General features: G+C 35.9%; 1 protein-coding gene across 1 annotated transcript; it reads left to right on the top strand.

Annotated features, from left to right (window-relative positions):
- Positions 1 to 2322: 2322 nt before the first annotated feature.
- On the top strand, positions 2323 to 14784 carry rnf126 (ring finger protein 126). Its single transcript, XM_081374474.1, has 9 exons — positions 2323 to 2476; positions 7171 to 7229; positions 7520 to 7577; positions 8586 to 8821; positions 9287 to 9355; positions 9454 to 9523; positions 9693 to 9786; positions 11463 to 11578; positions 13088 to 14784. The coding sequence occupies exons 1-9, from the start codon at positions 2402 to 2404 to the stop codon at positions 13238 to 13240; spliced, it is 930 nt and encodes a 309-aa protein (XP_081230600.1). The 5' UTR covers positions 2323 to 2401; the 3' UTR covers positions 13241 to 14784.
- Positions 14785 to 16768: the final 1984 nt, after the last annotated feature.

The raw sequence follows: 16768 nt of genomic DNA on the forward strand, positions 1-16768 counted from the left end.
GAGCTCATAAACATGCTTAATAATAAAAACATTAAAGAATCTGTTTTTAAATGCAATGTCACATTTCTGTTATGTCAACTACCCATTTACCAGTCCAGTAGCTGTCCTGCAAACTATAGGGAAATCTGTTTTATTGTTTAAATCAATAGTTATTGTTACAACAAATAATTAGTAATACAAACGGAGAATGCCTTCATCGCATTCAACATGAATGTTACTCTGAATAAAATAAATAATTACATTTCATTCAAATTATTAAATATTAGTTTGTTATTAATCTATTAAATACATTGAAATAAATCAAAATTTTGATTAATATAAATATATATGAGATTAAAATTAAATAATACATTTAACAGTACATTACTATAGTGGGAAGAAAAATATAGAGATAATTAATATATATTGTAACAATAGAAACTATTTAAAGATTTATGTGTTTATAAAAGTGGGTTTTTAAGGGTGTTTATAAATTTTAGGATGGGGTCACTCACATAAGGATGATCATATTTCGAGGTCCATGACATGTAAAAGATATAAAACAAGCAAACCCTGGTTTAGGGAACTGCACACTCTCTTTTATTGTCTGGTTAGTCGTGCAAACGCCCACGACTCAGCGCTCTCTCTCTCCCTCTCTCTCTCTCTCTCTCTCTGCCAAACTCCGAATGTAACTTGGCATAAATTCACGATGACAGCCAGATGTAGTCAACATCAGTCAGACCTCATTCACAGCGCAGCTGACAGGTGTGTGTGTGTGTGTGTGTGTGTGTGTGTGAGAGAGAGAGAGAGAGAGAGAGAGAGAGAGAGAGAGAGAGTGAGTGTGTGTGTGTGTGTGTGTGTGTGTGTGTGTGTGTGTGAGAAAGAGATAGAGAGAGAGAGTGTGTGTGAGAGAGAGAGTGTGAGTGTGTGTGTGTGTGTGTGTGTGTGTGTGTGTGTGTGTGTGTGTGTGTGTGTGTGTGAGAGAGAGAGAGAGAGAGAGAGTGTGTGTGTGTGTGTGTGAGATAGAGAGAGAGAGTAAGTGAGTGAGTGAGTGAGTGAGCTAGTGTGTGTGTGTGTTTGCATGCTTGTGTATTGACCTCAAAGAGTTTCTTAGTTTGAGTTTTTTACTTTTCTTGTTTTAAAACTGCTGCTGCTCTTTATATTTTTGTCTAATACACCTAAATCTGAAAATCACTGTTATTTTATAGTTATAGTAGGGTATTCTAGTTTTTATTTTGATTTTTTCTTTTTATATTTTCCATTCTCATTTTAGTTAAAGTTTTAGTAACTCTTCCTTTTTTATGTCTATATAGTTTTTAGGAATTTTAGTTTTTATTAACTTTAGTACTTCAAGTTAAACGATTATTTTATTGCAAGTAACGTAAAGTTTTTTATGGTTTTAATTTCAGTTAACTATAATAACCCTAAACTGAATAAAGTTATTCCTGTTTGATATGTTTATTGTTCATGTTCACAGATGATTTTTATTTAGGCCTTATACTTCATTGCCTTAGACATCTCATCGTGAAAGATTTTTTTTCTCTTTCAAAGAAGATTACTTTTTTAAACTTCAAACAAAAAATGCCAATGTACAGTCTGAACTGCAATAATACATATGTAAACATTATGTAAATATATTAACTCACATATAGAAACTGTTTTAACTGCTTTCTTATTATGCGAATGGAAAATAGTCTCGATATATATATATTTGAGTTTCTTTTTCGAGAACCAAAAACCAGAAGGAGATCACATACTTGCGTGAGCTCATGTTGTGTTTCAGTGTTGAATTACGTAATTCTCAAAGATGTGAAATGCTTTGTCACCATCTGCAGGGTTGCAATGGCATTACACAGATCTATAATATTCATAACGTTCCTAATATTATTATAATAATATGAATTATAAGTTATTATAACTTTATAATCTCGGTATATGATTAGATATAAATTAGTACAATATATTAGAACAGTTGGTTGCTGAAGAATCTTGTTATAATGGGTGAAAATAATGTCCACTAGGTGTCACTTTCAGCGTATGTATTTTATGTTGTGCAATAATATATATTTTTTGCCGTTAAAATGCTGTTAAATAAATAAATAAATATTGTAATGATGTTCATGTCTAAAATACGTGTAAAAAAACAACAACAAATCACAAAAATGTATATTTAAAATACATTATCTAAAAAAACTAAAGTGGCCTGTCCTATGGAATTTTTACTTTTCAGGTAAATTGATATTGTTTCAAGAATGTTTTCTTTTGTCCTGATTGTGAGACTTGTTTTTGCAAAGGCTCGCGCTGTGTGTATTTTCCCAAACGCGTTCCGTCGTCCGTACGCGTTCACACAGCATTGGCTCTTGCTCCGTCCGGGCTTCCATACTTCGCCTCGTTCTCGCTCTCAGTCGGTCGTGCAGCGAAGATGGCGGAAGCTCCCCCGCGGCCCTGCCGGTTCTTCTGTCACCGGTGTTCAGAAGAGATCAGCCCTCGGCTCCCGGTAAGACCCAGCGGACTCAACGAGCCTCTCCCGAAGGTTTTGACTCGGTGTGGATGGATGTAACGGATCGAACGGCCTCTTTTAAAAAGCGGTTTTCCGTGCTAGCTCTGCTAACGGCTAACTGGTTGCCAATAGCAACAATCAGGATTAAAATGAGGATTTGATTAAATTACACTTTATTTGAGACATGAGAGTTTAATCAGACGAACTGTTTTCGGATCTGACCGGGCTCTCCGGGCTTTGCTGTGTGTGTAACCCGTCCTGTCAAACCAGAAGCAGACTGGTTGTTGTGACATGATGAGAGCTCGTTTACTTTTAATAACGAGTCTTTGAAAATAATGACATTGACGTGATGATCTTCGCTTGTCAGTTACTCTGGCTTGTGTTTCATATCTATAGTTCATGTAGTTCACTTGTTCAAAACAGAGAAGTAGTTATGAAAGCTGCTGGTTTTCCAAAACCCAGGTTTTGCTGTCTGATCTGTAACTATTTTTAAAGTATTTTCTGCTCACCAAGGCTGCATTTATTTGATAAAAATACAGAAAAAAAACAATAATATTGTGAAATATTATTACAGTTTGAAATAAGGCTTTTCTATGTGAATATATTTTCAAATGTAATTTATTCCTGTGATCAAAGCTGTATTTTCAGCATCATTACTCCAGTCTTCAGTGTCACATGATCCTTCACAAATCATTCTAATATGATGATTTATTATCAATGTTGGAAACATTTGTGCTGTTTAATATTTTTTTTTATAACATCTGATAGTTTATATGTGATAGACCTTTTTTTCAGGATTCATTGATTAATTAAAAAGTAAAAAAAATAACAATTTTGTAACAATATACACCGTTTTCTTTCATTGATGATACATCATCACATTAGAATGATTTCTGAAGGATCATGTGACACTGAAGACTGAAAATTCAGCTTTCCATCACAGGAAGAAATTACATTTTACTATATATTTTACATAGTAAACAGTTATTTGAAATAGTAATAATATTTCACAACTAGGCTATTACTGTTTTTGCTGTAATCTTAAAAAAATGCATAAATGCAGGTTTGATGAGCATTCCAGACTTCTTTCAAAAACATTAAAAATAGTATTGTTTCTAAACTAATGTACATTAGGTGGCTTTAACGGAAAACTGGTGGTTATGAGAGACCAACTAGTTGGATTTTATTACCCAGGCCTAATTATTTTATGAAATCTTAATTATTAATTATTATCTGTAATTGCTGGAAACAGATGGCTGGTTTGTGTGATCAGCTGGTTAGTTGTGTTATTTTAAATAGGCCTATTTATTGTACATATAAAGACTTATTATAAAAGGTTTAGGCTGTGTCTCATGGTTGAAGTCGTTCAGTTGACAGAAGGCTGATTGCTTTGAGATTTGCTGGTTAGTTTAGTTAGCCTAACTATTCATAATCATGTAAAATATTTTGAGACTGATGATAACTAATGTGTAGAAGATCAAAATGTAGATGGCTTGTTTTTGTGTCTTAGGTTTCTGATCTTTGATTCCTATAGTTGCTGTTTTATCGTGAGATCTATTGGTTTGTGCCATTAGCTAATAATCGCAAATATTGTGAGTTTGAACTTATGATTTTAGATTGGTGAGATGCACGTGCTTCAGTTGGCTGATACCGAAGGCTTGTTGATATGAGTTCACTGGGTTAGTTTTACTAACTAATAACAATATCAGTTCGTTGACTTGTAAACTGGTTGTAATGAGATCAGCTGATTCATTTTGTAATATATGAGTGGATTTAACACGCATTGATGAAGGTACATTTCTGCTGACACTCTTAATAAATGACACTGAAACTGTTGGAGAATGAGGATGTGATCTTTAAAAATGCCGCATTACAATGAATGAGCCAGGACACATCAGGATTTAATTAGTCTGTTTCATACATAGAGCTGTCAGGAAAGATGAGGCCGGAGATCTTTCCAAAAGGATCTTCACATGTCGCTCCTTGTGTGAGGTTTCAGGGTAGAGAATGGATGGCGTCACAAAGCTCTTTTGCTTGTCTCTTCATCATTCTGTGCCGTTATTATCCTCCTGTTATTGTGCGGAGCCTCTAGAAAAAGCCCAAACTGAGCAGAACTGCAGTCACTGAGCTAAAGGTCAGGAGGTCATCGTATCTGCAGGGCTTTTCCCTATTGAGGGAATTCTGAAACATTCATTTATGGTAATTTGTGAGAAAATGCAGCTCAGAGTACCATACATCTATTTGTACAGGAATCACATCATCAGGGAGGGGTGGGCGATCTTTATATCACGGTTTTATAACAAACAATCACCATCATCCTAATTTTGAGATGTGCTATTGAGAATAACAAGCTTATGAACTTGCACAATTTAAAACAGAGTATTGCATTAAATAATCAAAATAGTCATTTAAACCAGTAAAAACGTTAAAACACTGAATAGTCTTCACTGTATGAATTAAATATACATTGATTCTTATTAAAACTACTGAAGTTATTCAGTCAAGAGCAGTGAGTGATTTTGTCTTTGTCTTTTGTTTAACATTATTGAGATAGACCGCAGCTTTAAAGGGGTGGTTTGGGATTTTTGACATCGGACCTCATTTTTAAGTCAGCCTGGTTGTTATTCATCAGTGGAGACATTTTTTTTTTAAAATTATTCAGTCAAAAAGTAAACACAGAAAAGAAGCGCACTACCGTGTGTGCAGTACATGTGTGTACCGGCTCACTCGGTTGCCCAGGTAATCAATATCACTCCGCTGCTGCTGTAGACAAGGCTTATGATTACAGGGAACAAATTATAACTAATGCAATGTGATGAAAGGTAAGTTTGATTTCTAACATTATTCTCTCAACGTACATTTGCATCGATAGACTAGTGTTATAATTGATTTGCGTTTGGTGCACTGTGGAGTGGGTAAAACGTTTTTTTTTTTGGCTGGCTAACATCTACCCTTGACTCGCGCTAGCCTAGCATCGGCTAACTATCCAAATATAAGGACTGAATAATTTAAAAAAAAAAATCTCTCCACTGATGAATAACAACCAGGCTGACTTAAAAATGAGGTCCGATGTCAAAAATCCCAAACCACCCCTTTAAGACCGAATGCACGGATCTAATATAATGACACGCATCCGATTTCTGTTTATTCACTTAATACATAATTGACTGTTTTTATGTAAATACTCTCCAAGATGGACATTTTGACATATGTGACCCTGGATCACAAAACCAGTCACATGTCGCACGGGTATTTTTGTGGCAATAGCCAACAATACATTGTATGGGGCAAAATTATAAATTTTTCTTTTATGCTAAAAATCATTAGGATATTAAGTAAAGATCATGTTCCATGAAGATATTTTGTAAATTTCCTACCGTAAATATATAAAACATTTATTTTTGTGAGTGAATGCAGCACAATCGCGAACATAAATGAACAACTTTAAAGGAGATTTTCTCAATGTTTCGATTTTTGCAGCCTCAGATTCCAGATTTTCAATAGTTGTATCTCGACCAAATATTGTCCTATCCTAACAAACCATACATCAATGGAAAAATAATTTATTCAGATTTCAGATGATGTATACATCTCAATTTAAAAAAATTGTCCCATGTGACTGATTTTGTGGTCCAGGCTCACATATTTGTGTATATTTAAGCGTTTAGGCCTATATGCGCACATGAAACCCCAAGCACATGCTCATCCGTGTTTCTCTCCGTCTCGCGCCGCACACAGTAAGCGTCTCTTTCGCGGTTTAAGGCACTTTCAATAAAGCATGTCCTGCAGTAGACTGTATTTTACGACAGTCACGTTACTGTCATGATTTGACTGATTTGGATGTTAGTTTAGGCTAGTTTTTTTTTTTTTTTTTTTTTTTTAAATGTGACACTTTTTATCAAAAGTTATGACTTTGATGCAATACCTGACTAAAATATCTCGATACCAATACTGAACCAGCAAAAATGAAAGTTATTTCTGCCCTCAACTGCCTCATCAAACTCTTATGTTAAAAATGCTTGCTAGTCACAAAAACAAAAATCATACTCGTGTCTCTAAATACATAAATTAATCATGAAGGGCACCAGCATCATTTAGGCTAATTGTGTTCTCAGTCACATTCATTAACCTGTCGTTTAAGGGTGGGCGATATGACTAAAATATTATTTCACTTGCCTATATGAGTAATTTTATTTCACCATTGCAATATCTCAATATAGTTATTTTGCTGTCAATCTTCTACTAATATAAAATGAGGAAATACCGTTTTTAACAGCAGGGTATTGCGAATGCGATACATTTGTAGTGCAACACTACTTGATCTGTTAATAACTGTTAACTCTTAATGACTTGACAAAAATTGCTCAGCAAGTTGCTGTGTTGCTTGGAAATAATAAACGGCTCACAGACAGGTTAATATACTATGTATTAGATAATTTTTTTAGTTTTTTAGCTTAATTTTAATTTGGCTTTAGTAATTTTGTGTGCTGTCTTTTTTACCTTTAATACTTTTTTATTTAAGTTTTAGCTTATTCATTAATTGTTCTGATTGTTTATTGTTTTTTTTTGGTGTTTATTATCTAATTGCTTCTCTCACTATTTTCTAAAAGCATTATAATCTGCTTTAGGCCATATGTTTGAGTGATTTTACCCTGGCTGTGTGTAATACCAGCCTCTACTCTTTGTTGCAGGATTACATCTGTCCGCGGTGTGAGTCTGGCTTCATCGAGGAGTTGCCTGGAGAAGGAAGGTAAAGTAACTCAGCGTATACTTGCCTCACAGATACTGAAACATTTACATTATATTTTCAGAAAAAAATATTTTCTAAAGGCCAATTCACACCAACAGACACTTGAGATCAGTGTGTCGGTGTGTGTTGGCGCCTGTCGGAGCTTGTTTCGGCCGGTTGAACATCAGATTCTGCTAAATCAGATTTAGAACGTCTGAAGTGACGTGTTGTTCTGTATCTGTCAGTGCCTTAATTCATTATTTTAATTCATTTTTCTCTGTCTCTTCTGTTTTTCTTTCTCTTTTTTCCAGTGCAGAGAATGGGTCCACGTCTACAGCCTCTAATGATCAGAATCGCCCCTCGTTTGAGGTGAGCTGTCGGACTCTTCTCTCTCTTTAACAGCGTCGTCATTATTGTGCTAGACAGCAGGCCTTTCTCTTACCCATGCTTTTGGCCGATGCATACATGTTGACTGCTCTGTGCAAACTGGTTTGGTTCATATTTCTGAACCTGAATGCAAACTTTGACAACATGCTCTTATCCAGGGCAACATATTTAAAAATTTTGATTATCATAGTTACCTGTTAAAGGTGCTTTAAGCGATGTCACATGTTTTTTAGGCCGAAATTGTTTTTGTCACATACAGCAATCATCTCCTCACTATCCGCTAGCTGCCTGTCCCCTGAACACACTGTAAAGAAATGCGGTCTCTGTAGACACCACAGGCTCCACAAACGGCAACAAAAACAAACTGGCCCAGCCTGGACCACGAAACATAACAAACAGTGTTCCAGCCAATAACCGACAAGAATGATTTGGGGGTGGGGGTTAGTGCGTGTGCACATGAAGGGGGGGTGGGGAGTGGAGGAAAGAGAAGCATGAAGAGGGAAGTTAGCTAGAGGAGAGATGTCCTAGACAACGACAACGACTAACGTTAGAATTATATTGTCCTGAATTTTGATATGGCCGACACACGACCAAAGAGACGACGTTCCGATGAACGCATTCATGACTGTTTCAGGAAGCACGGAAGGCAGGGGGAGGGGACAGGATGATGAGGAGGAGGGAGGGTCGAGCTAGCCTCCGTTTCGTTTGACAATACTTCGAACGTCAACAAGAATTGACGTCACCCAACATCGCTTAGAGCAGCTTTAACTATGATGGCCAAATGTGAAAATATGTTGCAAGCATGCAAATCGTAAATTGTTAAATAGTGTAGAATATTCTCCCAGGCCTCCTGTACTGCATTGAAAGCTGTGTAAGCTACATTAAGAAAACCTTATTGTGTGTGTGTGTGTGTGTGTGTGTGTGTGTGAAGCACATCATCCTCCAGTGATATTAAACTGGTTGTTTAAAGTTTTCCCTTTCACCCGTCAGAATGTGGACCAGCACTTGTTTACGTTCCCGCATGGATATGGGCAGTTTGCTCTGGGGATCTTCGATGAGGGCTTCGACTTCAGGGCAGGTTTGCCCGGGGAAGATAACCGTGACGCAGAGAACCGCAGAGAACGGGAGATGGCCTCACGACAACGGTACATGTCGAGACAGCCACGGGGACGCCACGTTCCCCGGAGACAAGGGGTGCGGCATGAGGGTGTACCCACTTTAGAAGGGTGAGAGTTCAGCAGATGCCAGTGTTACTCACATTTATACAGCCTGGTTTGCATTTTGATTTTGCAAATGGGAATGTATGGAAGATCTGTTTAGGATTCCCACTATAATGGAAAATAATACATTTTAAGGGGGTTTAAAAATTGTGATTTCAAGGCCTGAGAAAAAAAACAATATAGTAAATATAACTTTAAATGTATTTATTTATTGAATATAATTTTGCTCAGCTTTTTGTGAGCATAATTTCCTTTTTATTGTTTTTTAAATTGTTTTACCTACCTAGTAATCAACTATAAAATTGATGGGAATTAATTGTTCGTAAGGTGTGGGGAGCTCGATCTATTTCATTTCGTGTTGTTACTGTGGTAATGATATATTACGGTCATTACTGTAGACTAATAACACAATCTCATTGTCAGCAGGCATGAAATGAAATGGTTGTGTCACATTTTAAAATGTTTTGACAGAATCATTCAGCAATTAGTTAACGGAATTATCGCTCCGACAGCGATGCCAAACATGGCGATGGGACCATGGTGAGTCACTGATGACATTTTCTCTTTCTTTACATCATTTCTTCTCAGTGTATGACAATCTTCATCTGATCACTGCACTATAAATTGCTGTCTCACAGGGGAATGCTGCATTCTAACCCAATGGACTATGCATGGGGTGCCAATGGATTAGATGCCATCATAACACAGGTATTATCCCACATGCACACTATAGTGGATGTATTATTGTAAAATCGCTGTAACTCACAACCTCTTTTTTTTCTTTATTTTACAACCACAATGAGTATGAAACACTATCAGTGCATTATAAAACAGTGTGATCACATACTACATATTTGTCCCTGTTGTCGTTCTGTAGTTATTAAATCAGTTTGAAAATACGGGTCCCCCTCCGGCAGACAAAGAGAAGATTAAGAGTCTTCCTACAGTCCAGATAAACCAAGAGCACGTGGGTAAGAGGAACACACGAGCACATCATGGCATTTCCGTAACATCAGTTGATCTCTGTTGTCATTAGCTGCAGTGCTTCAGACTGGCTGAATTTCAGGACTTGTATGTTTTATATGCTGACAGTGTGCTGTGCTTTAGCATTCTAGCGGAAACTGGTAGATTTCCCACATGGTCAAATGCTCTCTGAAGCATTGCATCTCTAAATTCATCCAGCATCGTCACTATAGCTGTCAAGACACAGTGTTTCTGAAATGTATGCATCTGGAGGTCTTCAAGGGTTAGTTCACCCAAAAATGAAAATTCTGTCAGTAATTACTCGCCCTCATGTTGTTCCAAACCCGAAAAACTTTCGTTCATCTTCGGAACACAAATTAAGATATTTTAGATTAAATCTGAGAGCTGTCTCACTCCTCCATAGGCTTCTATGTTATTGAAACTTGGCCCAATGTTTAAAATAGTCCAAGTGTCTACAGTGGCTCAACCTTAAGTTTATCAAGTGACGAGAATACTTTTTGTGCGCAAAAAATAAATAAACTCAACTATTCAACTATTATTTTTCAGAGTGAGTTCACACAGTGTAACAGCGCAGCGCTTCTGGGTTGTACGTCACACGCATCACACACATGACCAGCATCGGCCAATAGTGAGCCTATGTTCTGACGTACAACACAGAAGCGCTGCTTAAACTTAAGGTTGAGCCACTGTAGTCACTTGGACTATTTTAAACATTGTCTTTACTAACTTTCTGGGCCGGCAAGTTTCACTAACAGAGAAGCCTATGGACGAGTGAGACAGCTCTCAGATTTAATCAGAAATATCTTAATTTGTGTTCTGAAGATGAACGAAAGTCTTACGGGGTTGGAACAACATGAGGGAGAGTAATTACCGACAGTTTTCATTTTTGGGTGAACTAACCCTTTCATGTTTATGTGAGCATTATGACAGTTTTGTGCAATAAGATATATATTAATAAATAAATAAATATATCAGTAAAATATTTTCTTTTTTAAAGTAGTTAATACAGTGCATTAAATTGATTAAAAGTGACAGTTAAGACATTTTAAAATGACTTTTTTACATTTAAAAGACATTAAAATAAATATCAGTCATTTTAAATTTACATTATAAAAGATTTCTATTTTGAAAAAATGCTGTTCTTTTGAACTTTCTATTCATCAAAGAATCCTAAAATAAAATGTATCACGGTTTCCACAAAAATATGAAGCAGCAGAAACTGTTTTCAACATTGATAATAACCAGAAATGTTTCTTGAGCAGCAAATCTGCATATTAGAATGATTTCTAAAGGATCATGTGACACATAAAAACAGTTATTTTAAATTGCAATAATATTTCACAATATGAAGGTTTTTACTGTATGTTTTAATCAAATAAATGCCGTCTTGGTGAGTGTAGGAGACTACTTTCAGAAACATTTAAAAATCTTACCAACCCCAAACTTTGGTAGTGTATTGAAAACAAATAGCACCTTAATAATAAGATAACAAATAATGCAGTTGATTAGTTCTCTAGTCATTCAGACAAGCCACAGACTAATCGCTTTGAAAATATATAATTTCAGTGCAGCCCGTTCAGACTCACCATCAACACTGTGAATTATAGTGGATTGCGACATTGACACTTCCTGTTTCTGACGTGAGTGTGTTTGTGTGTTTCAGGTGCTGGTCTAGAGTGCCCTGTTTGTAAAGAAGACTACAGCGCCGGAGAGAACGTTAGACAACTTCCCTGCAATCATCTCTTTCACAACGACTGTATAGTTCCCTGGCTCGAGCAGGTGGCGTTTCTCTTCATTGCACTTATTCATCTACACTCAACATGTTTACAACTTTTGACCTCATTTATTTGTTCGTTAATGAGAGATTCAGATAAAGTCCGTTTCAATTTGTTGCTTGCGACATTAATTTCATTAGGTTTTATACAGGAAGTCCATCCTGTTATACAGCACCTTTGAACTTTGTAACTTTTTTAAATGAATATGCATGTGTTGCAATTAAAAAAGTACTTCAGTAAAATAATATGCCAGGCTTTCAGAAATGTACTCGTCAAACTCAGACATTTCAACTTATTATAACTTGATTACTAGAACATTAACAGGATGAAGTGATGCATTGCTTTGCTCTGGATTGTCCATTAGCGTACATGAGAGTGACAACCCGAAGGTCAAATTTCATTTTTTCATGTTTTTGTAATTTAAAAAAAAAAAAAATGTTTCCATAAGGGAAGTTGTAACATTACTGGTATAATGCTGTGTGTGTGAGTATGAGCACGTGCGAGTTCAGAATATGCTGACGTAAGAAGTCTGCTTTGGGCCAATCATAAAGTTCCTATGGAGAGGACACGATTACTCTGTTTACAGTAAGCTCAGCTGCGTTTTAATACTTTTCTGTGTAAATATACATTAGATGGACATCTTTGACTGTTGTGGCCCTTCTCTCGACACCCAGCCTTTCTTTTCCATTCGTCAGCGCTGCGGTTGTACAACTATTATCCGCGTCTTGTGTTTTTAAATGAAGACATTAAAGATCATTTCGTATGACTGACATCATAGAATTTACAGGTATTTTGGTGCTGATGAGTGAATGGTCTTGGTAAAAAGCCAGAACGCCATGGCTTGTGTGAACAGCATGTTTGTGTATTTACATTGAGTCATTCTGGTAATTTTTCGGTAATTTACTGCGATTGAGGAGTGAAAGGGGCTATTGTCGAACAGAAGAAGAAAAAAAAACCCAGCTAAATTCATATAATAAAGTCATAAAATCTCCATTGCTGATGTTTACTAATCTGCCCCCCCCCCCAATAAAAATCACTTCCTCAAGGATGATGTCAATAATGAACTTACTTTTGATTGTTTTTAAACCTTTGCAAAAGACTTAACAATTATTAGAAAAAAAAACACTAATTGAAACTAATTTAATATTAATTACGGCGGCATGAAAAATGGCAAATGAAAAATGAATTACATTTTTAGTTTAATAATGTATCCAACATATGAATAAATCTACTGTACCGATCAATAATTATTATTTTTTTTTTTGTATTTTCTGCTCACCAAGACTGCATTTATTTGATCAGAAATACAGTAAAAATTTGAAATATTATTACAATTTAAAATAACTGTTTTCTGTTTAAATATATTTTAAAATGTAATTTATTCCTGTGATGCAAAGCTGAATTTTCCGCATCGTTTCTCCAGTCTTCAGTGTCACATGATCCTTCAGAAATCATCCTAAAATGCTGATTTGCAGTAGTGTTGAATTGCATGTGTTCTCTCTCTGATTCCCAGCATGACACGTGTCCGGTGTGCAGGAAGAGTTTGAGCGGGCAGAACACAGCCACGGATCCGCCCGGCCTATCAGGGATGAATTTCTCCCCCTCTTCCTCCTCCTCTTCCTCCTCCAGCTCTCCAAGCAATGAGAACTCCTCCAATAACTCGTAAGACCTCAGCCCACCTCCTGAACACATCATCATCATCATCATCATCACCACCATCATCATCATCTCAGCCCCAGCGCCACACTCTGGACTGATCTAGAACTCGCTGGAACCAGGGGCCGGAGCCGATGAACCTGCTCATCACTAACACACGTTTTCCTGGCTGGAGACAGGTCAGAGAGCACGCCAAACCCCGAAGAGAAAAACACAGTCTCATATTGCTTCAGACAGCCTTTCCTTCCTTTTTTCTTTTTTTTTTTAAACCATTGAACTTGGGAGCGATGATTCCTCGAGGTTTGGGCGCACACAGCGAGTGGACGGCAGCACCTGTCCCGCGTGACGTGCTTTTAATCAGCAGAACGCATGAGAAAAATGCTGAGAAAAAGAGAGAGGACGAACTGCACGATGACGGTGGCAGATCTGAAGACACACCAAGTTGAACTGCGTTTTTTAGAAGCAGACTTTGTGTCTCTCGGGAGGGACGCGTTCAAATAGAACCTTTTGTTTTTTTATCATTTGATTTTTATTTCACGGATAAAAGTGGCTGATATGTGAACGTGCGTATGGGTGAATCTCACAATACCGGTCAAGGTGACATTTCACCCTAAAACCAGAAGAAAAGAAATAAGAAATCGTATCCTGCTAAAAGCTCAAGCCTATTTTAGAGTTTTTATTTTTATTTTTTCGCTTTTGCAAAGTGAAATTATTTTCATAACAATTAAGCAAAGTGCAAGAACATTTCCGTAATGCCAAAAAATCTGATTCTCATTACTGTAGTGCCAATGGTATTTGTTGCACAGCCTTTAATTTATGATAATAAATAATTTTTTTTATCGTAATCACCATTGAGAATAATAATAACAACAAAAAGTAAAACATCTAATGGTCTATGGTAATGAGAATTTGGGGTAAATATATGCTTAATTCTCATGAAAATAAAAAAAAAAGTCATTTTAAGAATACATTTTGACCTGGACATGTTTTTGTGATTCATCCATATAGTCATGAAAAATAAAAATAGAAGCCAAGCGATCCGAGAGCGTCTGTGGCGGAGGAAAACACTGAGTGCTAGTATTTATTTGCACAGTATTTCTCGTTTTGTGGAGATTATTCGACCCCCTGAACAAAGTGTGAATTTTTTTTGGGCAACATTTGATATGATTTTCTACATTTAGCATCAACCTTAAAGCTCATGAGGAAAAATAGATTTTCTCTGTTTCACCCTTGCATTTTTTCGGGCCTCTATCCAGACGGCAACACGGTCCGATAACATGATGAAATCTCTCTCTCTCTCACTTTTTAAAAACAATATTTTTATCTCTCCTCACATTCAGTTGTCTTCTCTCGGTCTGCCACACATATTCAGTGACTTTCAGTTCACGGCAACTTTTTTTTAAAACTTATTTAAAGTTAAATGATTTGTTTTTGTAAATGATAATAAAGGAGAAGAACAAACGAACGAATGAATGAATGTATCACTGCTGATGATGAAACGTGTCATAAAAGCTGTCATTGGTCTCTCCACAGATCACAAACACAAACTAACTCCAGAGTTTCTGTTGTTTATTGGGGTTTCTTTTGAACAGCACCACTGTCCTGCATGTGCTCGAGTGCGGGATGAAGGGATGAAGGGATTGGGTTTAGGAATGGAGGTATAAATTGGATTTTAAAAAGTCTTTTAGTTTTTAATGACCATTTTACACCCTTTCTGGCATCCTTAAGCAGGATTTATCTGTCATTCGATCCATCGTTCTTTCTATCATTTTATCTTTCTGTCTATCCATCTATCTATCTGTCTATCTGACGTTCTTTCTATTGTTCTATCGCTCTATCTGTTATTCTATCTATCTATCTATCTATATATCTATCTATCTGTCGTTCCATCTGTTGTTCCATGTGTCGTTCTATCTGTATATATCTATATCTGTCGTTCTATCAATCTGTCGTTCTATCTATCTATCTATCTATCTATCTGTTGTTCCATCTGTTGTTCCATGTGTTGTTCTATCTGTATATATCTATATCTGTCGTTCTATCAATCTGTCGTTCTATCTATCTATCTATCTATCTGTCGTTCCATCTGTCGTTCTATCTATCTATCTATCTATCTATCTATCTATCTATCTATCTATCTATCTATCTATCTATCTATCTATCTATCTATCTATCTGTTGTTCCATCTGTCGTTCTCTCAATCTGTCGTTCTATCAATCTGTCGATCTATCTATCTATCTATCTATCTATCTATCTATCTATCTATCTATCTATCTATCTATCTATCTATCGTTCCATCTATATATCTATATCTGTCGTTCTATCAATCTGTCGTTCTATCAATCTGTCGTTCTATCTATCTATCTATCTATCTGTCGTTCTATCAATTTATATCTATCTGTCGTTCTATCAATCTGTCGTTCTATCTATCTATCTGTCGTTCCATCTGTCGTTCCATCTGTCGTTCTATCTATCTATCTATCTATCTATCTATCTATCTATCTATCTATCTGTCGTTCCATCTGTCGTTCCATCTATCGTTCCATCTATCTATCTATCTATCTATCTATCTATCTATCTATCTATCTATCTATCTATCTATCTATCTATCTATCTATCTATCTATCTATCTATCTATCTATCTATCTATCTATCTATCTATCTATCTGTCATTCCATGTGTCGTTCTATCTGTATATATCTATATCTGTCGTTCTATCAATCTGTCGTTCTATCTATCTATCTGTCGTTCCATCTGTCGTTCTATCTGTCGTTCTATCTGTAGTTCTATTTATCTATCTCTGTCATTCTATCAATCTGTTGTTCTATCTATATCTGTCATTCTATCTTTCTGTCTGTCTATCCATCCGTCTATCTATCCATCTACGTAACTAATGTTTTAAACTCAAAGGTTGCAGGTTTGCTCTGTTTGTAATTATAGTTTTTGCTGCTGCATCCTTCAAACAACCAAGAGCTGAATCTTCAGAGTCATAAATTACATTTCAACATTTTCGTTTCAGCACAGGATTTGATGGACTATTACTTGTTATCTTGCTGCAATTTCTTTTAAACTCTTTTATGCTTCATGAACAGATTTAATCACAGATGAAACAAACTCTCAATATATTCCTGCAAAAAAAAACCAACTTCCTGATTGTGCATTATAGTCAAATGATGTCCAAGTATACACAAAAAAAGATTTAGTATTATTTATATACTATTATAGTATTTATTAATGTTATAGTATTTATTAAATTAATTAATGTTTTCAATTAGCTTTTATTTTATTTTTAGTTTTTTTAATGTGCTTTTATTTTCCTCAGCTTAAATATTTCCATTAGAATTTAATTTCTTTCTTTCAGTTTTAATAATTTTAGTACTTTAGTACTGAGCGAGTTGCCAAGGCATCATTTCTAGTTTTTACATATAATTATTTTTAGTTAACAGTAACTACACTGATCTTCAGTTCTTCCCTGACTTTCAAATCTTCTTCCACAGTCTGGTGTGTGATCCAGATTTCCCACAGTCATGGAAAACCC

Source organism: Scardinius erythrophthalmus (assembly GCF_964197995.2).
Source record: "Scardinius erythrophthalmus genome assembly, chromosome: 9".
NCBI lineage: Eukaryota > Metazoa > Chordata > Actinopteri > Cypriniformes > Leuciscidae > Scardinius > Scardinius erythrophthalmus.

Coding starts and splice junctions, on each gene's coding strand:
- rnf126 (XM_081374474.1), top strand. CDS start 2,402: ATGGCGGAAGCTCCCCCGCGGCCCTGCCGGTTCTTCTGTCACCGGTGT. Junction 9,356..9,453: donor AACATGGCGATGGGACCATG/GTGAGTCACTGA, acceptor GCTGTCTCACAG/GGGAATGCTGCATTCTAACC. Junction 11,579..13,087: donor TAGTTCCCTGGCTCGAGCAG/GTGGCGTTTCTC, acceptor TCTGATTCCCAG/CATGACACGTGTCCGGTGTG.